General features: G+C 33.0%; 6 protein-coding genes and 1 long non-coding RNA gene across 9 annotated transcripts; 4 read left to right on the forward strand and 3 right to left on the reverse strand.

Annotated features, from left to right (window-relative positions):
- Nucleotides 1-306: 306 nt before the first annotated feature.
- Nucleotides 307-2,731, reverse strand: LOC126856801 (metallophosphoesterase 1). Its single transcript, XM_050605668.1, has 9 exons — nt 2,492-2,731; nt 2,266-2,408; nt 2,049-2,119; nt 1,838-1,978; nt 1,575-1,742; nt 1,400-1,485; nt 1,166-1,288; nt 937-1,077; nt 307-664 (listed from the first exon to the last, which is right to left on the reverse strand). Exons 1-9 carry the CDS (start codon nt 2,597-2,599, stop codon nt 503-505), a joined length of 1,143 nt encoding a protein of 380 aa, XP_050461625.1. The 5' UTR covers nt 2,600-2,731; the 3' UTR covers nt 307-502.
- Nucleotides 2,732-3,100: 369 nt separating this feature from the next.
- Nucleotides 3,101-6,294, reverse strand: LOC126856795 (cell division control protein 6 homolog). The gene is made up of 5 exons (XM_050605653.1): nt 6,041-6,294; nt 5,602-5,921; nt 4,386-5,366; nt 3,930-4,141; nt 3,101-3,729 (listed from the first exon to the last, which is right to left on the reverse strand). Exons 2-5 carry the CDS (start codon nt 5,891-5,893, stop codon nt 3,496-3,498), a joined length of 1,719 nt encoding a protein of 572 aa, XP_050461610.1. The 5' UTR covers nt 5,894-5,921; nt 6,041-6,294; the 3' UTR covers nt 3,101-3,495.
- Nucleotides 6,295-6,569: 275 nt separating this feature from the next.
- LOC126856866 (uncharacterized) lies at nt 6,570-7,369 on the forward strand. The gene is made up of 3 exons (XR_007688419.1): nt 6,570-6,713; nt 7,002-7,107; nt 7,191-7,369. It is a non-coding gene; the product is annotated as an uncharacterized LOC126856866 (long non-coding RNA).
- Nucleotides 7,370-7,846: 477 nt separating this feature from the next.
- Nucleotides 7,847-9,370, forward strand: LOC126856865 (uncharacterized). Of its 2 annotated transcripts, XM_050605783.1 has the most exons (4): nt 7,847-7,979; nt 8,070-8,237; nt 8,503-8,763; nt 9,126-9,370. In XM_050605783.1, exons 1-4 carry the CDS (start codon nt 7,910-7,912, stop codon nt 9,302-9,304), a joined length of 678 nt encoding a protein of 225 aa, XP_050461740.1. In that variant the 5' UTR covers nt 7,847-7,909; the 3' UTR covers nt 9,305-9,370. The 2 variants fall into 2 exon arrangements, with proteins under 2 accessions (XP_050461740.1, XP_050461739.1); XM_050605782.1 differs by having other exon boundaries at nt 7,856-8,237.
- LOC126856864 (syntaxin-18) lies at nt 9,188-11,757 on the forward strand. The gene is made up of 2 exons (XM_050605781.1): nt 9,188-9,327; nt 10,413-11,757. The coding sequence occupies exon 2, from the start codon at nt 10,432-10,434 to the stop codon at nt 11,401-11,403; it is 972 nt and encodes a 323-aa protein (XP_050461738.1). The 5' UTR covers nt 9,188-9,327; nt 10,413-10,431; the 3' UTR covers nt 11,404-11,757.
- Nucleotides 11,758-12,834: 1,077 nt separating this feature from the next.
- Nucleotides 12,835-19,300, reverse strand: LOC126856852 (uncharacterized). Its single transcript, XM_050605751.1, has 6 exons — nt 19,031-19,300; nt 16,774-18,543; nt 14,877-16,609; nt 14,325-14,622; nt 14,002-14,215; nt 12,835-13,038 (listed from the first exon to the last, which is right to left on the reverse strand). The coding sequence occupies exons 2-6, from the start codon at nt 18,517-18,519 to the stop codon at nt 12,839-12,841; spliced, it is 4,191 nt and encodes a 1,396-aa protein (XP_050461708.1). The 5' UTR covers nt 18,520-18,543; nt 19,031-19,300; the 3' UTR covers nt 12,835-12,838.
- Nucleotides 19,301-19,686: 386 nt separating this feature from the next.
- LOC126856745 (serine/threonine-protein kinase/endoribonuclease IRE1) lies at nt 19,687-25,769 on the forward strand. 2 transcript variants are annotated; one of them, XM_050605552.1, is made up of 14 exons: nt 19,687-19,869; nt 19,934-20,306; nt 20,545-20,665; nt 20,747-20,789; nt 21,022-21,401; nt 21,526-21,730; nt 21,827-22,065; nt 22,198-22,517; nt 22,636-22,793; nt 22,929-23,215; nt 23,323-23,619; nt 23,787-23,959; nt 24,054-24,245; nt 24,645-25,769. In XM_050605552.1, the coding sequence occupies exons 2-14, from the start codon at nt 20,223-20,225 to the stop codon at nt 25,017-25,019; spliced, it is 2,874 nt and encodes a 957-aa protein (XP_050461509.1). In that variant the 5' UTR covers nt 19,687-19,869; nt 19,934-20,222; the 3' UTR covers nt 25,020-25,769. The 2 variants fall into 2 exon arrangements, with proteins under 2 accessions (XP_050461509.1, XP_050461510.1); XM_050605553.1 differs by having other exon boundaries at nt 19,694-19,834.
- The last annotated feature ends 76 nt before the right edge of the window (nt 25,770-25,845 follow it).

Raw genomic sequence — 25,845 nt, forward strand, 5'->3', positions numbered from 1 at the left:
CTTTTAGTATTGCAATTACGTTTTCATTCCTTAGCCTTTAGATACTATTATGAGAAATTTTGAGTGTTTAATTTTCTTAAACTTTAATTTGTAATATCGATCTTTTTTTGTGACACATTTATATAAAATTATCTGTCAATACTTATAATATTATATATACAATATAATTTTTTAATAAATGTGTCTTGTGTATTTTCTGTAGCAGAGTTCTATGTACATCGAAATTAATAATGATTATCGTTACAAATTATATATATATATATATATATATATATATATATATATATATATATATATATATATATATATATATATATCACAAAGTATTCTATACAATTACTAATGTAAATAATATGCAAATGATAATAGTATGTACGAAAAGTGTATACAAATTTGTCTTTATCATTTCAAGAATTATAGCCTTCTAAAATTATATTGTATATAGAATTAATGCTCGTTCGCATTTTAACATCACAATTGAACTTGTCACGATAGAGATTACTCAAGGCATCTTTAAACGAGAATAAGTATGTCGTCTCGGTCTGAGTTTTATAATAAAATATATCAGGACACTTGTGAGACTAATCTTATAAATAGTGATTACAGTGGATTCCACGGGCATGTAACACTTTGAAACAGAATAATTGCTTGGACTAAAAGTACCCTGGAATAAAAACATTCACATATATATTGTGTTCCATATGGAGATAACTAATCCATTGAATATTTAATTTTATAATATAAAATATTGCAATAAGAATTTCGATTGTTCTATTTTTCCTAAAGATCTCAGATTAAAATACCACAATCATCAAAAAGATAAAAATATAATGGAAATTATAGTTAAGTTTAAGGAATATTATCGAAAATCTTATTCCAAAAATAAGAGATGTTGGCTGCTAATGGGTTAACGTCGAAATCAGAATCAACATTTACCATCAGAAGGGACGGATTGACTTTATTGCGCCAGCTGAAGGATGAGATCGTGAATTCCAGAACATCATCCCGATGTATCCTTCTGCAGCCGTGATGGGTGTGCCCAGCGACGATCAGTCGCGGATTCAAGATATCTAAAAGCTGATGAAGCAAAATCGTCAAATTTGGCATCAATATTATCAAATATTATATATGATCGCAATCTACGAAATTGTCACATAATATATACTTGTTCCGAGGCTTCCTTCGACAAACATTCCCATCGCTCCCGAAACTTTATGGCCTTTATCTCATCGGGGGCCTGATCCAATTCATTACAGATCTCGTCCGATTCTCGATACATCGGATAATGCTGAGAAAAAAAAGAGACCGATATATCTGTCTATTTTTTCAATCTAGATATTAATTTTAAAAATTTTTTTAATTTCTAAGACAAATTAATATACATATATGCATAACTAACTTGCAACAATATAGGCCTACTATATCTGGATATTGCGCTCGAATTGCGACAATCATTGCTCATCTTTCTCGCACATTTTAGATCTTCTGTAATGTGATTGTAAAGATTTATATAACAATTAATCAACTACAAGAGACTTGGCTAGTACGCGAAAGCGTACGGATGACGAGCTCACTGGCTATTTTATTCACCGCGATCTCAGTTGGTCGGCACAGGAAACAGCCATCTCCTTCCAACGCCATACTATTGATCAGCACGAAATGATTGTCCCTTATACTCAGTCGCCGCACGCTTGGACTTTTCAAGCCATTAATGAAACGCTGATTACGATACGGCGTGATTGCTGAAAATTAAACGACAAGCATAGTTGAAAAACATGATTGGAAATATATGAATTGGATTGGATTGATTTGAATGAAAATATGTTCTTTATGTTACCATAATGAAATCCCATATCATGATTCCCAGCGACGACATAGAGTCGTGTGTCCGTTGGTACATAAAACAGAGAATGAAATCTTCGTATATAATTTTCAAATTCTGTGGAACTGCACCATTGTCCCTCATCAAAGACATCACCTGAATATTATATTAAAAAAAAAACAAGGATTTTTTTGAAAAGAAATAGCGATATAAAAATTAGATATACCTAACACAAAAACCACCTCTGGTCTGTGTATCGTCATCATAGTTTGAAATACTCTGTACATTTGCCATTCCCTGGAATAATAATTCTTAGTAATTCTTTTTTAATAGATATTATATAACAAATAAAATATTATATATAAATAGATATAAATAATAGATATAAATATTATATAACAAAGCACAATATATTCTTAATATATAATTTGAGGAATACAGACCTTCGTAATTTATCAAACCAATGTCCCTCTCTTGGTCCTAATAAATGAGTATCTGCAATAAACATTGCTTTGACTGGCCTATCTGTTGTGTCTGTATATAGAGCGAGGTCTTCTTTTTGAGGATTTAAAGCAGGCCATTGACACTATGAACCATAAATCAGAATTTTTTAATCTCGTCAAAGATCTGTTTATTTAATGTAAAAATAAAGATGTTATAGAGACTCACCTGTACAAGTACTATATAATATATAAGATATTCACAGAAAAATAGTATAAATATTAAAGCTAAAACCACGTTGAGAAGCGTCTTGGAGAACAGTTTTCCGAGTAACATCTTCGAAACTCTGTTTGAATCAAGATTGTATATTAAAATCCTAATCACGCTACTTATTTACCTATTTTAGGATTATAAACAATGAAGGTAAGTATGAAAGACTCTCAGTTTAACCTAGTCTGACACCTGACCCTCTTTAACTCCATTTAACTTTACATGATCGTGCATAGGACATCATGGGCCCATTCCTGTTTCAGCTATAAATAAATACTTGTTTCTCTTTGTGTTACTATGTTAAAAATTTTTCATTTTAATATTTTATCAAATCGCTTCTTTATGCATTTCTCCATGAGTTTTACTGCAAAAATAAATATGGAAAAAATGGAATTGATTAATATAACTATTACCATTAACTTCTGGTTTCAATTTCGCCTACTACATATCCAAAAAAATTCAATGGATTTCATGAGTGGAATTAAAAGAAATAATATACAGATTTTTGAAATGTAAGTCTATAGTATAAAAGGTATAAATAAAAAAATGCAAGTGAATAAAAATTTCATTTTATACATTCTATTCGATATAAATATTTGTACATAAAACTTCCTCACATTTTCTGCAAGAATATTGTTCAATCTATTTCGCAGAAATTTTAAGAAATATACAATCGCAGTCTTACACACATGCAAAGTACAACCAATCATTCAGTACATTTCATCATATCTCGTCGATATCTCGTGATACAACATAATGCAAACGTTTACAATAACAAAGTAGATTTTAACGTGTTAACGATAAAATTTGACTATTAAAATAATTATACATAAAAAAATGATATGCGATGATGTAACAATCAACTGATAAGAATCGGGATGCTCGCTTTCCACACTATAAAATTTAAAAAGAGCTATAAAATAAATTAGAGATGTAAGAAATAATAAATTTCTCTAATTGTTTTATAAACAATTTGTATCGTAAATTATATCGGCCATCATCTGTTTGTCCTGCAAAGCTGCATCCAATTCTTCTTGGTCCCACTGCAAGATCACTTTACACAAACGTGCTTCCTTCTTGCCCATAACTCTTAAGATGCCTCTAGTCTCTATTAACGAGCACAGATTTACAAATTCAGAATCATCGACGGCGAATATATTGCGTTTTTTGCAAACCTTTTTGTACACCTCGTGCAACTGCAATAAATAAAAATACAATATAAAGAAACTTGCAATGGTAATAAATAATATAATATAATTTATTGTAAATATAATTTATTGTATTATTATTTATAACTAAATATTTTTAATTATATATTATAAATTTATATAGTAACTAAACAAGTTACAATCATATATTTACTTATAACAAATCTCTAACGTGAATTTTAACTTACTCTTCCAATAGTAACATCCTTGTTTCTTCCTTTATTCAGGATAAGTAATAGAGAACAAAGTAACAATTTCTGTTGAAGGGGAAAAGTATCCTGTTCTTGATCAATATTCTGCGTGCTACCATAAACTCCATTTAGAATTGTAACCACCTCTTTCAAGTCAACTGGCTTCTCTGTTATTTCTGTTTCTTGCTTCAGAGACTCTATGTTTGTATCTAAAATTAAAAAAAGAAGAAAATTACATATATATTAAGTTATACTTTTAATAATATGTATTGAAAAAAGTATCAATTCTATTTTTTTTTTAATTTTTGTGCTTTTTCTTTTATTAATATATTCGTTTATTAATTACTTTTTTTTATTAATATGTATAATATATTAATTTTTCTATTTTACTTATTCATCTTCATTGTTATTTTATGTTCCATTGTTTTATTGTATTCAAAAAGAATTAATTACCATTGTCATTTGTAGGACGTAACACTTGTGCCACTTGATGAGACTCTGCCAATTCCACCACTCTTCTGCTGATGTCCAGAGCTCTCCTGATATCACCGGAGATCGCAGCTACCTTGCCCGCGAGCAACTGTATTGCGGACGGTGTAAACACGCCGTTCGCGTTCGTCTGATTCAATCTCGTGGATATTATATCAAATATTTGTTGCTTAGTGTAGGGCGCAAAGTGCATCAACATCGGTTTCAGTTCACATCTGGCCTGCAATCTAGGTAGTATCCTGTCAGTCAGATCCAGAGCATTGGCGATTCCAACGAGGATCAACTTGGAGTCTGGTATAGATGGCCATTCAAATATGGAATACAGCACAGACTGTTTTTTGCTCTCCAATTGATCTATCTCATCCAACACTAAGAGCAGCGATTTGTTCTTCGATGTTAAATATTTCTCTATAATGGCCTTGCCATTCTTCCCCGACTTTGTCGCACTGGTTATGGCCAGCTCTTGGATTATTTTTGCATAGATGGCAGCCGCAGATTTCATGCTGGTGCAATTGATGTAGACTACTTTAAGTTTGGACCTTAAATCTGATTGCTGCATGATTTTGAACAGGCTGGCAGTTTTCCCAGTGCCTGGTGGACCGGAAACATATAAGGAACCTGACGTTCCTTGCTCTAGATGTTTCTGAAAAAATTCCTGCAGTTTGTCTAATTCTTCTTCTCTTCCAGGCAACTCCTCTGTTGCACAACTATGCAACGCTTTACGTGCGTTCTGATACTTATTGGATCCAGATAATAAATTAGAATTTAATTTGTCTTCTTCTTCCTTGGAGAGGTAGGATTTAAATAATTGCTTGGGACTTAATTTGCTTTCTTTCGAAGCAGATAATTGCAATTTATCCAGAAGAGTAGATGGAGTCAGGGGAGATTTGTTTCTTGCTTGCGATTTGTTCCTTCTTTGTTTTGGTGGAGAAGGAATATCTTCTTCTAAAAGAAGGCATAATTTCTTTATAGGAAAGAAGGCATAACTTCTAATAAGTTCATAACAATAAATAAAACATCAATACAAAGAATCCCTTGTGGAATCTAATTATAAGATATAAAGCAAAAAAATAACAACATACATAACTACTACATAAATTATAAGAGAATCAAGGTTAATATTATAAATTAATATTATAATATTTTATAAAGTATTTTTAAATAAAATAATATTTTTTACCATGTAATTCGTTACACTTGCGACGTCTCGATCTCGGTGTACTGTCTGTGCTATCCGCTCGCCTATCACCGATTATCTTTTTATGCTTTTCTGTCGTGTTCTCGATATCCGAATCAGATTCGGATTCGCTGCTAGTCAAAGTAACGATCTTCTTCACGGTCGGGGTATAATTTGACGGCGTGTATCTCGCCGTCGCATTCGTAAAATCTTCCTTCGCGATGTCCTCTTTGCGACCGTAAAAATTGCATTTCTTCCGTATGGGAAAAGAGATGGTGGTTTGAGTGCCCGACATCGCGCTCGAAGAATCCGTTAATGTTGATCTTTGAATGAAAATAAGATTAAGCACAAAAATATACAAAAAAGAGAGATAAGGAGAGTCGACGACGAAACTCCTCGTGGGAGTGTAAAATGCGACAAGGTTCGACAAAAATTCACATACTGTATTCTCGAAATCCTCTCCTAGTTGAAAACGTTTTTGCGATCTCGGAAGCGATCCTCGTGTAAGATGCCGCTATATTCACCTCGCACGTAATCTTCGAGAAACGTTCCTCGGAAAACGTTTCGTCCACGTCGCTAATAAATTACACAATGACCGAATTCGTGAACGGAACACGTCATTTACCATGCGCAACAAGTGCATTCAGCTGTGTGTAGCTGTGTTGCATTTTTGGCGGGACAAGCTTTGAACGCGGGAAAACGACGGAATGCGGAATCGTGCCAGAATGCGGATTCGGAATATCGGAACGTAAGCATTGATAAAATATCGTAAGAAACTCAACTGATGAAAAATTCACCAATAGCAACATACAATCGTCTGATTGACCAATCAAGACAAAAGGAACAAAAATTTCTTTGTTCTGATTGGTCAATCGAAAACTTCCTAGCACGTGTTTCAACAAAATAGCCGAGCGAAATGTCGCACTCTCTTTCCAAACTAGATTTACCTAGTTTACGTCGCGCATGCGCGAAAAAAAGCGAACCCCGTTGTCCCCGCTTTACCACGACCATTTTCTTAGGAGAAGCCGTCGAGTGTAGTCGTGCAACAAAATCCAAAGTAATCAAGCAATTCTAGAGCGATCTAAAATTCATTAATCCGGAAGATGAGAGCTAAGGTAAACCGATTTCTGTTCCTGTTGATTATTATTATGTTTTTCGAGTATATACAATTATTTCGTGATGAGAAAAGTACGAGTGTCGAAATATGGCAACTTACGTTGTTTAAAGTTTTAAATCGACACGATGCCAGTAACTGCGAAAAGTTTCTTCATCGTATCGATAAGCTTGAAATCGAATCAAGCTTGCCGTTCATTATTATTTCAATCGAATTTCTCGCTTTATTATGTTTCTTACTGGTTTCGTGAATCGTCATAACCTCAACTAACGGCGTGTTTAATTTGCAGTGGCGTAAGAAGAGAATGCGCAGGCTAAAGCGCAAGAGGAGGAAGATGCGTGCGAGGTCCAAGTAAATAATTTCTCTATGTGCACACACCTACACGCGCAAGCTCTGTAAGTATAAACTTCATTTAACGTCGTAAACGAATCTATCTATTCGCAGGATTTTTTTCTATTATTCACACGAATTATTTCAGCTGTGGGAAGAACAGACCTGCGATATTTCGCCGTTTCATCAACATTTCCAGCTGCACCTTAAGTTGGGACAAAAATTCCAATGAAGATTTTTTCAATGGATGTGTTTTTCGCACAGAGAGCATTTTATATAAATATAAATCTTGTTTGGTTAAATAAATGCAGCGACTATTCAAGATAAGACACCGTTTTATATTTGGGATTTTCCTCCTCTTTTCATACAAATGTTATTTCTTTAATTTCAGAATGAGGGATTATTATAGATAAATTAAAAATTTCTAGAATAATAAATATTAATTAAATTCAGATTTATGTATTTCAAAATTTCTTTGTTGATACGTTGATCTAAAAAGATCTTAATTTATTAGCAAATATAACGTGTGCGCGGAAAATTTAAAAGAACTTTATACAATCTACATAGTTATTTAAAAATGTCGCACAAAAAATAGAAATTGTTACAAAATTAAATATTTGGGCGAGTATTTTACAATGTTTAGATTATTTATTATAAAAATTAAGATATTGAAAATAGAAAATTCAGAATAAAGATTCGTACATTATGTGTATTATTTTTTAAATATATAAAAATTTATATATATATATATATGTGTGTATATATATATATATATATATATATATATATATATGTATGTAATTTGCGCGCATGTGAATAGCGTCCTAACCTTGTTTTTTAGTCAAGGTCGGAATTGGATCGCTCGAGATGCGCACATGTATTCTAAGGAATTTATTTCGCGCCCGACAAATATTGCGCGAATCTTCCAGCATTAATCGTACGCAAATACTAACGTACTCGCAATTGAAATTGACGAGACAATTTTCGAGAAAGCCGGACAACAAATTTGATGACGATGTGTTTAAAGGCGACGATGATGACTCTGCGACCGCTATCAATGCGAAATACAAGGCATTCCACGACGAGGACGCGGATGTTATTCTCGACGTGAGCGAGGAGTTGGAGAAGATCAACCTCGAAGATCTAAGCGCACAAGAGGAAGTTCACGATCCTTACGCCAATATAAATTTGAGCCGTGAGTGCAAATCTAAAGAAATCATGTCACATGTGTAAAGATGTATTAGATTTTTTAAATAATTGATAATAATTTTATGTTTATAATTGTTATTTATATCGTAAAACATTAAAACAATATTTTAATAAAGTATATAGTAATAATATATAATTATAATGAATAATAATAATGGAAATAGTATGTTTATTATTAGAAAAATGCAATGAATTAAATTTAATAATAATTTATAATGAGTATAATAATAAGATTTATTTGTATATTTTAGATGGTACTACTGGTGTATATGATATCGAGGATCTTGTTGCGTTACTAGAGAGGGACAAGGCAAACAACATCTTTGTTGCTAAAGTTCCAAAGAAATATGCTTATGTAGATTATATTGTTGTGGTAACTGGAAAATCATGGAAGCACATGAATGCTCTTGCTACCTTTGTACGCAAAGTTTACAAACTAAAAAGAAATCCAACTGATTTGATACCTAAAATTGAAGGGAAGGATTCAAAAGATTGGATAGCTTTAGATTTAGGTAAATAAATTTCTTCCTAAATTGAAAATTATATTGTATTTGTCTTTTCAATTTTTTACAAATCTAATTTAAATATTTTCTGAATTTATATTAATTTGAAAAATATATCTTCGGCAAAAATTAGTTTACATTATATAATTACAAAAAATATCGAAAAAAACTGTTTTAGTTCTATTAAGAGATCAAAATAAAATGCATAATTGATAAATATGCAAGTAAAAGAGATTGGTAATATAGTGCAGATGCAAAGGTGAAAGAATCTATCGGTAAACTTAATTGTAGACTCAAGAAAGCTTATAAATTCAATTAATTTTTTGAATTGTTAATTATTATAATAAATTGTATATCATTATATGTTGTAGGAAACATCGTTCTGCATATCTTTTCTGTCTCTGCAAGGGTGCATTATGATTTAGAGACTTTGTGGACAGTTGGTTCACAATACGATGATAAGAGTAATGAGTCTCTGGAACTAAATATTGTGGATAAATATAATGCTTTCTTGGCTGATCTTCAACCGGCCGACAATGATTGTGTATAGAGTATAGCATTAAATTCTATAAGGTAAATAAGTTTAATAAATAAATGATAAAATTAATAAACTAGATTTTATTGTATAATGATATATCCCTCCATAATTATGGAACTTGTATTATATTATGGAACCATATATCATAGATTTTATGTAAAAAAATAGTTTCCCATAATTTACAATTTCACTTCTACAAAATACATAACTATTTAAAAAATATTAAATTATATATATTCATTTATCATTAATCATATATATATATATATATATATATATATATAAATTAATACATTATGCTATCAGCTTAACAAATATTCTTGAGTCCGATTGTGTAAAGATAATTATTTGCCAAAGTTCAAGTTGGGAAATTAAAATTTACTGATCCTAATAACTTTATAATTTCTGACAAAAATTACTATAAATAAAAATAAATATAAATTTTACGGTATTTTTTTTTTTTTTTGGAAACGTATCACATCTTTGTATATTTCATTGTTTATGGTCTGAACATATTTATAGATGCATTCCGTTTCACGCATTGGGCGCATAGATCGCATGAAAATCTATAGTTCACGTTACATATATTATAGATTTCCAAACTATCTTTGCACTCTATGCATGAAACGGAACGCAACCTATATCCTGTATTTTCTTACGTATATATATATATATATATATAAGTTAGAATACGCGTAACCTAACTTTTAAATTATGTGATTACTAGTGTTTATATAAAAACTGATGATTATATCTGCGATATTCTATTTTATTAATTTACTTTAGAAGAGCATGGAGTTTACTGCATTATAATTGTAACAAAAATGTTACAATTATAAATGAAACTTTACAAAAATGTTACAATAAGTGAAACGCTGAGAGAGGGAAATGACTGCAAAGAAATTTTAATTTTCGTTTTATTATTTTTGTTTATATGTTTGAGATCTTTATTTAAAAAAAAATATATATATATACACATATATATATACATGATTCTTAATTCTTATTCTGTTTTCGACATGTCAGATGTATTTCAATGTTCGTAAGATGAATTGATTCATCATAAATATCAATTGATATTCGTCGGGAATAAGGTTTGATAAAAGATTTTGCAAAATAGCACTCCACGAGAAATCACCATGGATGTGAGCGCATTATTCAAGGCCAGTGTAAGGACGGTGAACTCGCGCAACAAAGATCTCGGCACCCTGGCTGGTACACCACCGAGGAAAACCATAACCAAGAGTACCTTCTGCGTGAAGGCGCACGCGGTCGTCATGCAGATCTCGAAGCTGCGCGACTTCTTGCTGGAGAACCGTAAAGCCTACCTAAACTTCTCTAACTACTTGTCGACCGCACCGCGTATGACAGACGTGGAACGTGATGAGATCGACATAGGAGGGCAACGGATAATGAGTACCTGCTCACAGCTGGTTAAGGATCTCAAAAGGGAGATCGCGATGTCCGCGGAAGATTTGTCGCGGCAAAACATTGAACATCGCGAGATCATGCTGCTGCTGATAGAGGATTATTTGAAGAATGTCTGTCACATTTACTCAGAGCAGAAAGCTATGCGGGTGAAGAGGGCCGTAGAGATGCAGAAAATCGCCAAATTACAGACGGATCTTAAACCCGATCGATCAGAGATTAGGAAATCATTATTGAACACGACGGAGAAATCCGTGGATGATCGTGAAACTAAAAGTCATTCGAATGAATCGAGTCCAATGAAGATACAAGAGATCAACGAGGACGTTACTACGTTGACGTACGAAGAAGAACCATCAGCTGAAGATATTCAGATGTTCGAGTCGGAGAACGAGCAATTGTATAATGAACTAAATAATGTGACGGAGGAAGTTAAACAGATAGAAAGCAAAGTGGTTCACATTGCCGAGCTTCAGGAAATCTTTACGGAGAAGGTTCTAGATCAAGACAAGGATCTGGACAGATTAATGACGACAGTGGTTGGATCTACAGAGAACGTGAAAGAGGCCAACGATCAGATACGACAAGCGATTCAACGAAACGCTGGTCTCAGAGTGTGGATCCTCTTTTTCCTTCTGGTGATGTCGTTCTCACTATTGTTCCTCGACTGGTATAATCCATAAAAGTTAATTGATCTTAATTGCTACTATATGCGAGAAAGAAAAGAATAATTACTTATAATAAACATTTGGTACAATCTGTAAAATACATAAATCTTTAATTATTAGTCTGTAATTATTTTTAATTAGTGGAATTATATATTAAATTTTATGGATTGTATCAATTAGCAGTAATTATCTTTTTGTAAGTGTAACAAAACAAGGGACGAAAATTGAAAAGTTAGTAGGATCTAAAAAGAGAGAAATAACACATGTCTCCCAAAATATCTGTGGCTGTATTTTATCTCCTCAAACATCATTGTACATAAGCTACAATTAACTTATTAGTAATAAAATTTGTATAATATATATATATATATATATATATATATATATATATATATATATATATATATATATATATATATATTATATATATATTATACAAATTTTATTATATATATAAAATTTATATACACGCGCATTTGTACATACATGCACGCATGGACACATACATACACTTACTCCACTGCTCGTTTATTCAACTTTGTATTTCATCAACTATTAATTATACTGGTTGACAAATGTTAGGAAAACAAAGTCGAATATATTACTCTACAATAAATTGTTCCTAGCAATTATCAATCAGCATATGTGTATATGTGTCTAAAGGTACGATATTTGTAAAAAAATCTTCCACTTTTTGTAAAAAATAATTAAATTGATTAGATTTGATGACAGGTAATTATATCTCGTACAAAATAGCTGTGTCTATATTTGTAAAAATTAATAGAAAGCGGAATATAAGAATTTGTGTTTACTGATATGAAATTGTCATTCGACCATTCTGATTGAAATCGTTCTCACGTTTCTCTATTCTTATAAAGTTTTAGCATGATCACACAGTGATTTTGCATACTTTCAAAACAATGGACTAGTACATTTTTTTTCTGTTTTATGTATAAATATAATATATATAATTATGATAGGAATAATATATATTTATATATAATATATATAATATATATTTATATATAAATATAGAAAAAAAATGATTTCATTATTTGATATCGCGCGATAAAACGCCATATCAAATGGATATTATCAACATTACATCAAAAATATAAGTACTAAGAACAAAAAGAATATAGATCGTTGCGTCAGTGATTTCTCTAGAAAATACGGTAGAAACAAAATGACAATTTCCATGCAATGATTATATAATTAATAACTATTAATGAATTAAAAACAATAATAGAGATGTGTAAAAAGTAAAATTGAATAACTTTATGATTCACGATTGTATAAAATCGTTTTGCGTCTTATGCGAGATAACAAAAAAGAAAAAAAACTTAAAAAAATAAGAAACAAGGAGGGAAAGGAAACAAAATACAGTCTCTATACAAATTACATTGATTCTAGACAACGTAGGGTAAAAACAATAAACTAATCAGCTCTATTAATTTGGTATGCAATTGTATTTATAACGCGGGTGCTGATCATGAGGACAGAGTTTACCCTCGATTAAGCACTGAATCACCCACGTGGTCGACAGTATTGGAATTCGCAATTGATTTGCTCTTTCCACAGCCCATGATGGGCATGTCCAATTAGACAGAACTACTACATTACTGTCGAAATCTAGGGCTTCCATGGCTCCTGAAAATAATATAATGCATTCGATAAGTTCTTGTATCAATATTGTAATTGACTAAGATGTGTGTGTAAGTTTTACAAAAATACACACACACACACACATGTAAGGCTTTAATAGATTTAAGATAAAAAAACAAAAAAAAACGGATAAAATGTAGTGAACAAATAAGAATCGGATGCAGAAAATAGGGCGCAACTGTCTTTGAAAACAAAATTTAATAATTTATATAGATCGATCTCTTTTTAGATTAGCTTTAATTATCAAATTGATAAAAGACTTTCTTGATCCTTTGCATTCGCATGATTTATTCTGCGTCTTCTTTTTATTGTTCTTCCTTTATTTTCGATCTTCTCCACTTTCAGCTAACATCTTATTGCAATGTTTAAACATTGAAGAACAATTTCAAATCTGTGCCCTTGTTTATAGGAAAAATATCTTAGAATATATTATTCCTAAGATAGAAAAAGATATTAACTGGAACCAATAAGAGACTTGCCAAACTTAATGTTGGATCTGCTAAAGGTTCCTGGATATCAGAACATATTCTTTCAATTCTATATAAGAATTCTTTAAAGTTATACATAACTGTATAACTTTATCCGATCTTATGTATGGCATAACTTTTTTTGTTGATTTTACAATCGATTGATTCGAAAAGAGATTGAACCATTATAAATAATTAAATTTCTTTTTCGAACTCAATTGTTTGCGTCATGTTTTCTGCATCTAGCCCTTATTTTTCGCTACTTTATCTTTTTAATATTTTTAATATTTTAATTTTCGTAAATTTCATATATGCACATATAACAGAATACACAATATTAATATTATATATATATATATATATATATATATATATATATATATATAAAATTTATTGTGAAATATAGATCTGTTTTGCGAAAGAATCTATAGTTTCGGCAATAAAAAGAGAATACAGTATAGCAAAAAAATAAATAAAATACCCAAGTTATCGGCGATTAAGACCACCGCCCCCGCATTCTCGCAAACTTGCCGCCAGAATGTGATAAACTGTCTATCGGATACCAAATTGGGAATTATCACGATGTTTTCCAGCAACGGCTTACTTTTATCCGCTTGGAACGTTTCTACATAGGTTCTCTTCTGCAAACTCCAACCGGTAGGAAGCGCGTCTTCTGCCGCGTTTACAATCTTTCCCTTGAAACACAATCGTAATGATAAAATAAAATTATGATAAATATAAAACAAATTATAACAAAAAAATTATAGTAATATAATTAAAGAATGATCGGAAATATCAACTTACTTCTGAACAGCATCTAATGATCCACTTGTGATTGCACGCGGTAATGCCGACTGAAAGACACAGTATGCTTTTTGCCGTTGTGTTTGGCACGTTTGTGATGAGTTTCGTATTTTTGTAATCGTCCTTTGGTATCTGATCGAAATCCTCGTAAATCTTACCGCCACCCGCCAGGATTTGCGAGTGCAACCTTTCACGCACAAACGGCCGGTCCACCCAATCCTCCTCGTTTTCAGTCTCGACATCTGTGTCAGTAGCTTCTGTTTCTATACTTGATGCAGCGGATGCTATATCTTTATACCTAAAAAATAGAATATGATAATTTATAAATAGATTTTTAAAAGGATACTATTTGTAGAAGAAAATATATAAATTTTATTGAAGAAATAAGAAAAGACGAATAAAACTTTTTTAAAAGACTATATTATTTTATTTATAAAATTAAACTTATTTTGTTAGACTAATATTCTTTTATTTTTTCAGTATTCTTAAAATTGTGGAATTGCAACGTAAATTGATAAATAAATGAGAGGAGAAGAAAATGTATATTTATACCTGTCCAACGTTTTCAAGTCCACGCAAGTGAGAATGAACGACATGCCCTTGAAAATGTTGGAGTTCGTCGGTGGGATCGGACCAAGCATGGCGATAGTCTGTGGATCTTCTGTTTTCTTTTTGTTGCGCGGTTTGCCTTTGATTCTGTTCTGCGGACCCTTCACATTCTGCTCGTGTGGCGTACCGATAATCTCCTTCTGTAAACCTCGCAAAACGTACTCATCCTGCACCTGAGTCGATTCGACATTCGAGTCGCTCGACAGGCCTTCGTTCTCCGATAACGTTTCTTTTAATTTGACGGACACGCCAGATACAGAGGGTTCCGAGGATTTGATCTTGCTAGTGGAACTACTCGTCCCATTGCTCCTGGACTTGGGGGTTGAGAAGACCGGCGTGCCGATCCGTTTCGAGCGCCGTTTACCATCCACCATGTTATCGAGCGTCACTTGACCAAGCATTTTTGGCGTGCTCGGCATAGAACTCTTACTAGCGGAGTCTACCTCCTCCTTGAGAACCTGTGCTTGATCGGCCGACAGGAAAATGTCCCGCACTTGTACGCGCAATCGTTCACCTTCGTCGGTCTCCACCGTGTAGTACGTGTCGCTGCAATCCTCGCTATTGCTTACCGTCGACGATGCATGGGAATCGACAATGATGCCGCAGGAGCCGTAATCATTGGTTTTCGTAGTCGCATACACGGACAGACCCTCCCTCAGAATCTTTGGTATCGGTATCACGAACTCCGGTATGAGTGTCTTGCTTTTGCCATCGTAAAAGTTCACCTTATATTTAGTTTTTAGTCGATCGTCTACCATACCGGGATAGTAATTGTTGTCCGACCATTTGGCGAATACGCTTTTACCGATCAGTTCGTCGGCCGGATCGTTTCGCAGCGACGAATTTGCCAAGATGTCCACGCCTAATTTATTCTCTGTACTTTCTAATCTACTCTTTTTTCTGCCGGACGGGGTGTCAATCTCTGCGACGGAGGAAGCGTGTAAAGCCGGCTCGGTATTTATATTCGTCATGTTCTCGTTGCCATTTGTCTGCATAACGTTCGATTTCGTCACTTTGCTCCTCGGTCTCTTCACAGCCTTTCCCTTCTTCGTGCTCTTCGGCGTGGCGGTTAATTCGACTTTTGCACCGCCCACGGCATCTTCCGATGGAGTCGACGAACGCACAAAGTTATCTCTCAAATGATGAGAATTACGATGATCTGTCAGCTCAATATTGCTGACATTCGTGGTACTGAGCTCCGTGTTTGCGCAATTCAAGATCGTCGCGGTCATCAAATGGTGATTTTTCCACTCGCGTGTCACACGATTATAGATCTCGTCCAATACCAGTTTGTCTGTCAGTAGTGATTCCTGGGAAGACAGCTTCTTCGCATACCTCGTCGGCCCCAGTGCTCTCAGGGCGAGTTTCGCGGCTAGAGCAGCGGCGCTAGATGCCGAACTCGATGAGCTGATGGACGACATGATGGACAATCGGGAAGGATTTAGTTGATACAAGTGGGGATTGCTATTGACAGAACCGGGTGGTGAATCCTTATTATCAGAGATGTCCGCTAATGAGGATTGACTGTCTTCATTCTTTTGTCTACTTATCGTGGGCTCGATTACCACGGGCTCACAATGGACCGCCGTCAGCTCCTTGTTCACGTACTCTTTTGTGCTTTCATCCATGTGAAGCATGCACTTGAGTTTGACATACATACTGATTTCTCGCTCCACCTATAATAATATATATTTATAATTTTTTATATAATTTACGCAAAAAATTTTTTTTATTTAATAAATTCTCTTTATAGTTTTCTTTATATTTGTAATTAATTTATGAATATCTTTTTTATGATGGATGATTTGGAGAAACAAACAAGTATTTAATGTGATTGTACCTGCACTGTCTTGGTCGGCACACTGTTGTTGATCAAATCGGACTTGCTCTTCTCTTCCACATTGGACGTATCAGTATCGCTTAGACTGATTAGCTCAATGTTCTCCGGGTCCGGGTCTCTGAACACGAAGGAATTGACGCTATCCAGTTTCTTCGCATTATCTACATTAATGTCGGCTTTTGTGAAGATTGACGCATCATAGCCGGAGAATGTGTCTGATTCTATGCTCAGGGTCACGTCGTTATCGACCTTCTTGGATTCAAGGCTACCGTTCACCATTCTATTGTCCGTTGTCGGTGGTCTAGAATCCAACGATGATTCTTTCATACTCTCTGTGGACTTGTAGCTGCAATCGATGCTGCTCTTTTCTACAGTCTGTACCTCGGAACTCTCTCCCGAATCCGGAACAAGCCCCGAACGAGCTTTCTCAACATCCTCGTGTGAATCGTCGACGATTTCGACAACTTCTGGCTCCGGTTTAGTATTTACCGGATCGTATATTACCTCAGCCGACGAGTCCACAATCTTATCACCTTCGTCTTCGTCGATCTCCACCACTTCCGGCTTTTTTTTGTCGGCAATTTGACTCGCGCTTTCGTATATCAGTTCCACGCTGGTTCGCAGTTTGATCTGAGAAGACAAGATTTTTTTATCATCGGCGGTTTTCTCGATGAAGTTCGTGTGCTCAACTTTATTGTTTTCATCGAAAATTGTTTCGGTATCCTTTACAGATCTATTCGTCTCATCTAACGTTTCAGTCGCCGATTTCTCGACCGCGACCGTCGAATCAACATTCCTGTTCGCTTCGATCGGCAAATCGCTGTCTTCTACTTGCGAATCACTTTCGTTTATAGAATTTATGTTGACGGTAGTGCTGTCATTGGCGCTGACATCGGTCAGTTTTGCGGAAACATTCAGATTTTCATCCTTCTCCATACTGCAACATTTCTCAGAAAAGACTTCCTCTTGTTGATTTACTTGTTCGGAGAGACGAGGATTTTGCATTTTATCATCATCGATCGTTGTACTTTTGAGGGGACTCGTCAAAGAGTTTTGAGTAAACTCTTGGATGGTTGGGTCCTGAGTCTCCTCTATTACGACATGCTTATCAATATTTTTAAACAAATCCTGATACGAGTCATCAGATTCGCCAGACTGACAACTCTCCTCTTCCTCATTCTCCAGTCGTTTCTTAGAGTCCGCTATATCTTCCATAGAAATCGTTCTAGCAACTTTAGCAGGTGGTTCATCAATAGACTCAACTTTACGTTTTAGACTCGTAATGTCGATATTGCCAGCTCCTTTCCTAGATGGCGAATAATTCTGTGGAGGTGTAGCTTGGATGATTTCATCTTCGTCAGAAAGTTCATTTTTCCTCTCGTTTACATCGCTGAATACATTCCCCACACTCTCGTTTTTTTCCATTATCTTTTCATCTCCAATATTTTTGACTTCATCATTTGTAATCACTACTTTATCATCTGTCTCTGACATATCTGGAATTTGCTGCAGATTCGACTGTTCAGCAGAATCTTTGCGATTAGCGTCTTCATTTTCTACGGAGAGTTTTTCTCTCTCTGTCATGCTCTCATCTCCTTCGATAACAAGACAAAAATCTTGACTTTCGCCCCAGCTTACATTTTGATTTTCATTGAAACTTTTCTTTTTGGCATCCTCCTCCTTGGCATTTTCATAAGTCTCTTGTGTGGCTGACACGCAGCTGTCCATTTCCTCTGAATTCGACATTACCAATATATTGTGATTAGCATTCTAGAAAAAAAATTAACATATCATATTTTTTTTGTTGACAAACTGTGACTTCGATATCGCAACTATTATCAAATATTATAATAGTTATATATAAAAATAAAGATATTTGTGAAAATAAAGCTAGAGATCAAGCAAACAAGTACAAATCAGCAAGCTGTATTTTAATATTTGTTTAATTAATAATTATAAAATATTTTATAAAATGAAGTTCATAAAATTAATACTCCATCACACTCATTCTTCGTTTGCGATTGTTTGCTTGACTCGATTTAACACGCGCGTAAAAATGCAAATCTGTAATTGTAAACCGTACATGTTACATGTGTGTACTTATTTAAGGAATCTCGCGCAGATAAGAGCGTACAAATTACATATACGATTCAACGATGCGATACATAGTTATAATGGCGACGAAAGGTTACGGCGGGAACGTCTCGTTGATGGAAACCGCGATTTCCGTCGCGGAGGAAACGTATACGAGACTTACCGATATTTGGCGTCGTGTCCCCTCCGACCGGGTGTACCTACGTCGTCGATTCCGAGAAACGCATTTGCCAATCGCCTATCTACGCGAGCGATCAACGTCTCAACGCGATCCGCCAAGGGAGTCTGTGACACGTTTCAGTTTAATTTCCACACACTTTCCGCGCCGCGCCGATAAGACGGAATAAAAGTTCCGCGCGCAAAAACGCATCGAGGAAGCCGGTCGCTCGTGAGGTAACCGCGCTCCGAGATGCCGCTTCCCTTTCCTCTATCGTTGTCCGTTGATCGCGGGAAACGATGGGAGTTTTTCAGCGAGAAATCACAAGTAGACACATGGTCGCGCAATTGGTTATTGAATAGGGAACTTTTCAAGTCCCGAAAATGTTTCTATTTGATAGCCAATCGGGTAAATTATTTCTTGAAAAATTCCGGAAATATCGTTTGCACACAAATCTGATTAGTGAACATATGCACCTGAATTTATTAATAGAATTTATCTCTGAATGACCAATCAGAATGAGAGAAAAAAAAAATTCCTTTGTTCTGATTGGTCAATTAAACTTTTTATTCTCTCTGGCATAAATTATTGTGCATACTGTACTTCTATCTCTATTATAAAGTTTATGATCGATGATGTGCGTAGAAACATATACATATATATATATGATGAGACATGAGACACGTGTCTATATAAAATATTTCATGAATTTGCGTATTATTTCGTATCATTTCGTAAATGCTTCTGAGATTGTTTCCGTTAATTGGATCTCTCAGAGATTGAAGAAACTTGCAATCAGATGAATAAAATGTATTTATAATGATATTTTATTATCTTCGCTTCAGGTACATACTTGTAACCATTATGGTAACAAAATATAAATGTCTTCTGTAACAATCATTTTTACAGGATGGTCTTGTCTGTACAACATTGTGCTCTGTGTTTTTATCTCAGAAATAAAAACATGTTAATGTACAATTGAGATTTATACAAACATGTGATTTCCACCTCTTTTATCGTCTTTCGGAGAAAAATCATGTATAATAATTGCATTAATGGTATATCTGCTATGAATACAACATAAAAGAAATACTGATGCATTGTGATTGCATGGAGCTAAACTTGTGGCAGGAGAAATTTTGTATTTGTATATTGTACAATCAACAATATTCATACATATTCAGAGATAGATTTCATAATGCAAAGGTGGATGACAATTCAGGCAATGATGCTTGTTACCCTGACAATGTTTGCATTTATTGTAGGACAGCAAATGGTAGATGTATGTAATATAATCTTTATTGAATATTTATTATAAGAAATTGCTTAATTTTTTTATAGATTTATAGAATAACAAAATGAATAAGATAAAAATAAAATTTTTTTCAACTTTTATATCTCTGGCATGCATATTACATATTGCATATTCACATATCGTATAAATAAAATTATAAGGAAGCTATAATTACTATAGTTATTTGCTTGTACAATTAAAATTTAATTTAAATATTTATTATTAGAGTCTTAATACTGAACTGATAGCAGGAGAAGATGATAATCTTCTTGTATTTTCAACTCTTGGAGGATTGTTTGTTGGTGTTAGTCAGCGATCGGGAGAAATACTTTGGCAACAAAATGATGGTAATTATTTTATTTGATTACATTAGAAATTAATCAAATTATTGTTTTTATTACATTTATGTATTATGGTTCATGTTTCAGAACCAGTAGTCAAAGTGCCTATCAATCTGTCAGAACCTAAAATGTATGTTATTTATATATTATATTAAATATTAACATAATATTAACATAATAAAATATGAGATGGTTAATGATATTTTACAGTTACTTTTGCAAAATATAATTATTTATAGTTTTGTGACATTTATTAAATGTCTATTAAATATTTATTAATAAAACTATGATTATTGTGTGTCTTGTGCATTTAATAACACTAGACATTGAATTATTATTAACTATTTTTTTTTTATTTCTAGACCAATGTTTCTGCCAGATCCTAGAGATGGTTCTCTCTATCTCTTTGGCAGAGATTCAGAGGTATTAAAAAAGCTACCATTCACCATTCCTCAGTTAGTGGCTAATAGTCCTTGTAGAAGCAGCGAAGGAATATTATATACTGGCAGAAAAATAGATACCTGGTTTAGCATAGATTTAACAACTGGTGAAAGAGAACAGCTTTTAAGTTTTAATAGTGAGAAAAATACTTGTCCTTTGGAAATGCAGAATGCTATTTTTGTGGGTCGCACGGAATATAACATTATTATGGTTGACAGCAAGCGCAAAGATAGAAAGTGGAATGTAACATTTTATGATTACTCTGCTGCACAAATGGAACCTGATGTAACAGAAAAATATGGTATATTATTTATTTTTGTGAAACAATTACACATTTTAAAAATTCTCTTATAAATTATTTTATATGGAATATTAAATACATATATTTATGACATTTATATAATGTAATATAAATTTATTTTTAGATTTATTACATTTTACTACAAGTTCAACAGGTCGTGTTGTGACTTTAGATAGATTAGGAAGAATTCTTTGGAAATTGGATCTTAAAAGCCCAGTGATAGCAATATACACTGTGACTAAAGACGGATTACTAACAATTCCTTTCACAAGTATTGCTGATTCTTTGGTGGAAAGTTTTGCAACGAAACCAACTGATGTTCAGTTGTTGTAAGTTAGAGAATATTAAAAGAAAAGATTTTACTGTGAAAAATTATATAAATAAAATTATATAAATAAAATTAAAATAATTTCTTTTTGTTTTAGTCCTACCTTGTTTGTTGGAATGCATCATTATGGTCCCTATGCGTTACCATCGCTCGTCGACTCGGCCACGACGATATCGAGCAATATTGGACACTTATTGCTAGAGGGGCCATTATTTACTTCACATGTTGATGAAACTAATAATAAAGTGCCATTACCAGGGGATTATGTTTTTATTCCTAATATTGACATAACTAATGATGGTTATCAAAGTTTCGAAAACACCAAAAGTATGCTAGGTAATATGCAAATCCTAATTGCATGTATACATTGTATTTAGTGAATCAAGCATTATATTATATCATAGTTTTATCATAGCATTTATAGATTTGATATTTTGTGTAATTTTTGTTATCACAATATACTTGTAGGGTATAAACCACAGAATCAATTCCTTCAAATAACTGGGCGGTCCGATCCGATAATTTTGGAGACTTCAACATTGAATGTCACCGAGATGAAGTTACCTGTTGCCATGCAGTCGGACATATCAAATAATACTGTGCAATCAGAAAGCAATCATAATTGGCAGAGAATTTTATTAAACATGTACAGTACGACCAAAGTATGGATCAATCAACAAGAAAATAGAGGTATAAAATTGGTCCTGATTATATTTGTAGGATGCATGATTGCAGCAGTATGGTATCTATATATACAAAATAAGGAGCAACTTCAGCAACTATCACAGGTAAGATGTTTAATAACTGCATTGTATAATTAGAAAATATATTTTAATATAGTTTGTACAAGTTTGATTAATATACATGCTATTAAATTTGAATTATATTAAATTAATTGTTTTGAAGATTTCGCGAGAAAGTAGTCGCACGAATTATTCTGGTAAATCAGGTAATTCGATTATTATGCCAGAAGATATTGGAGAGGGCTTAGTGAAAGTGGGAAAAATTATTTTTGATACAGGACAAGTTCTTGGCAAAGGATGCGAAGGAACATTTGTGTATAAGTATGTTGCATTTCTAATATGTTTGTAATATTGATTTCGATTGCTTTAAACATTATTTTTGTTTATGCAAAAAAATTGAATATAAATTAATTTTTAATACGAAAAATTTAATTTAATTTTCTTTTCTTTTCTCAGAGGTGAATTTGACGGTCGTGCTGTGGCTGTGAAACGTCTTTTGCCGGATTGTTTTACGTTTGCAGATCGGGAAGTAGCTCTGTTGAGAGAATCAGATGCGCATGCAAATGTAGTCAGATATTTTTGTACCGAACAGGATCGTATGTTCAGATATATCGCCCTGGAACTAGCTGAAGCCACTTTGCAAGATTATGTGACGGGTAAATATGACAGGGGAAAAATATCTGTAAAAAATATTTTGCATCAAGCTACCTCTGGATTGGCGCATCTACATTTTTTAGATATTGGTGAGTCTATATATGTGACTTTGGAACGTATCAAGAATAAATTTCTCGAATTTGTTATAAATTTGTTGATTTAATTGTTGATTTAAACTTATATGATCTTTGTATAGTCCACAGAGACATTAAACCTCACAATGTCTTACTCTCTGTACCTGGACCTCGAGGAGAGGTGCGTGCAATGATATCAGATTTTGGATTATGCAAGAAACTTCAGCTTGGGCGCGTATCATTTTCGCGGAGATCTGGCATTACTGGGACTGATGGCTGGATAGCACCGGAAATGTTAAATGGAGAGAGGACGACGTGCGCAGTTGATATCTTTTCACTTGGCTGTGTTTTTTATTATGTTCTCTCTGACGGGAAGCATCCTTTTGGCGATCCACTACGCAGACAAGCCAATATTCTCTGTAATTAATTGTCTTTTAAATGAAATTTTAGATTATATTTTAAGCTTTAATTATTATTTCTTATACAATAGTAGTCATATATTTTTATACACATTTCTTATGCACTAATTAAATATAGAGTATCAACTAATTATCAATTATTTATTTGGATTGTTTTATTTTTGCAGGTGGTGAGACTAATCTGACAGCGCTACGAGAAATATCTTCGAGTGACAAAGAATTAGCATTGTTATTAATCAAGGCGATGATATGCAGTAACCCTGCTGGGAGACCACCAGCTTCAGCAATTTGTAACTATCCAATCTTTTGGAATTCAGCAGAGATTTTAAGTTTTTTCCAGGTATCTGAAGTGTTGATATTTTCGAGATACATTTCTCTTATTTGGATTCCAAATAGATAAAAATATATATAACAAAAAATAATATATATGACAGGATATTAGCGATCGAGTGGAAAAAGATCAATTTGATAGTCCAGCTTTAATAGCCTTAGAAACTTGCAGCGAATTCGTGATACGCGACGATTGGAGATTACATATAGATTTGGAGGTTGCAACAGACTTGCGAAAATACAGGAGCTATCGAGGCGACAGCGTAAGAGATCTACTCAGAGCTCTACGAAATAAGGTGAGAAAAACACGAATATATAACACAAAATAAAAATACAAATATTATGCAATTCAAAAACTCCTTAAATGACAAGAATAATTGTAATTTACAAAGAATTTACATAGAAAAATTAAAACTTTTAAAAATATCTTCCGATAGAATTTGTTTCATATTTACTACAAAAGCCATATGCATTTGTACTAATTTAATGCATCATATTTGATGGAATAAATTTTGTTCTTCCATAGTATGAAATTACTTAATTGCTTACATGTCATAAAAACATAATGATTTTTATAATTAGATGAGATACTTGTTCACAAAACTAATAAATGCAAATATAAGTGAAGGAGAAATATAATGTAGTTTCAGCAATATCTTAATTGTATAATTTTCTATATGGTATTGTGTTATTAGAAGCATCACTATAGAGAACTCAGCCCAAAAGCACAGGAAAGTCTTGGCAAAATTCCTGAACAGTTTACAGAATATTGGCTGTCGAGATTTCCATGTTTATTGTGTCACGTATGGTGCGCGATGCAGAGTTTTCGAGACGAATCGTGCCTGAAACAGTACTACCATTCGCAATATATTTTTACAAGTGGTTATGAAGAGCAAAAATTAACCAAATTCACACGTATGGAACGAATTAGTGATACATTATCAACGCCGACCAAGATGCAACAGACAAATAATGTCAATTGGACTCTTAATCGAATAAAATATCGCGGTCAGAGAAGAAAACAGGAGAAGAGGAAGCAAGAGGAACCCTCGCCGTGGATATTGCAATAGTCGAATTAAATTATTCCAAAATAGTAAGACAATTATGAATCTTTATATGTATATTAAAGATAAAAAATAATGTGATTGTGTGCGAATATTTAAATCAAAATAAAATTTTTATTAGAATTATAGTTTGATAAAATCTAATTTGATCTGATGAAATGATTTTGCTTTTGGTTGAAGAAAAGAGTTATTTGAATTATGCATCACTTTTATATAGGTGATATGGCATGTGTATTTAATTAATACTTTAATAACATTTTTATATTTCTTTAAAAATCTAATATAAAAACATAGAATTAATGCAATCTGTAGAATTATTTTTTTATCTTTTTTTTTGTAATTTTCGAATTTTTTAAAGATTTCAATTTTTTTAAAGAAATATGATAGAAATATTAATTAATATTGATGGTAAACATATTAATTTGGTCCTTCACTACTGTCATCTTGGATCGTGATATTAAAAATCATGTGAATTTTTTATCTTTAATATATTATCTTGTAAAAATTGCCAATTTTGTAAAACGCGTGCGCGAACAATGATTTATAATACTGGGAGTTAAGTAGGCAGATATCTGTTTTATTATTTATCGATAGATTTACAATGTAATTAATTGTACAAAACAAATTTAGACTTAAGTAAGATATAATATTGATGCATTGTGTGCATGTGTCAAAAGTTTGCAGTAATTGCTTGACAGACAACATTTATCTGTTGTTATCAAAATAATGCATTAAATAAGCTTTTTTATAAAATCATTTCAGATCTTAATTGTTTTTAATTATTTCTAATTCTGGCATGCAAAAACTCATTAATCTTACATAGATAAAATAT

This window comes from Cataglyphis hispanica, chromosome 19 (assembly GCF_021464435.1).
Source record: "Cataglyphis hispanica isolate Lineage 1 chromosome 19, ULB_Chis1_1.0, whole genome shotgun sequence".
In the NCBI taxonomy this organism is placed as follows: Eukaryota; Metazoa; Arthropoda; class Insecta; order Hymenoptera; family Formicidae; genus Cataglyphis; species Cataglyphis hispanica.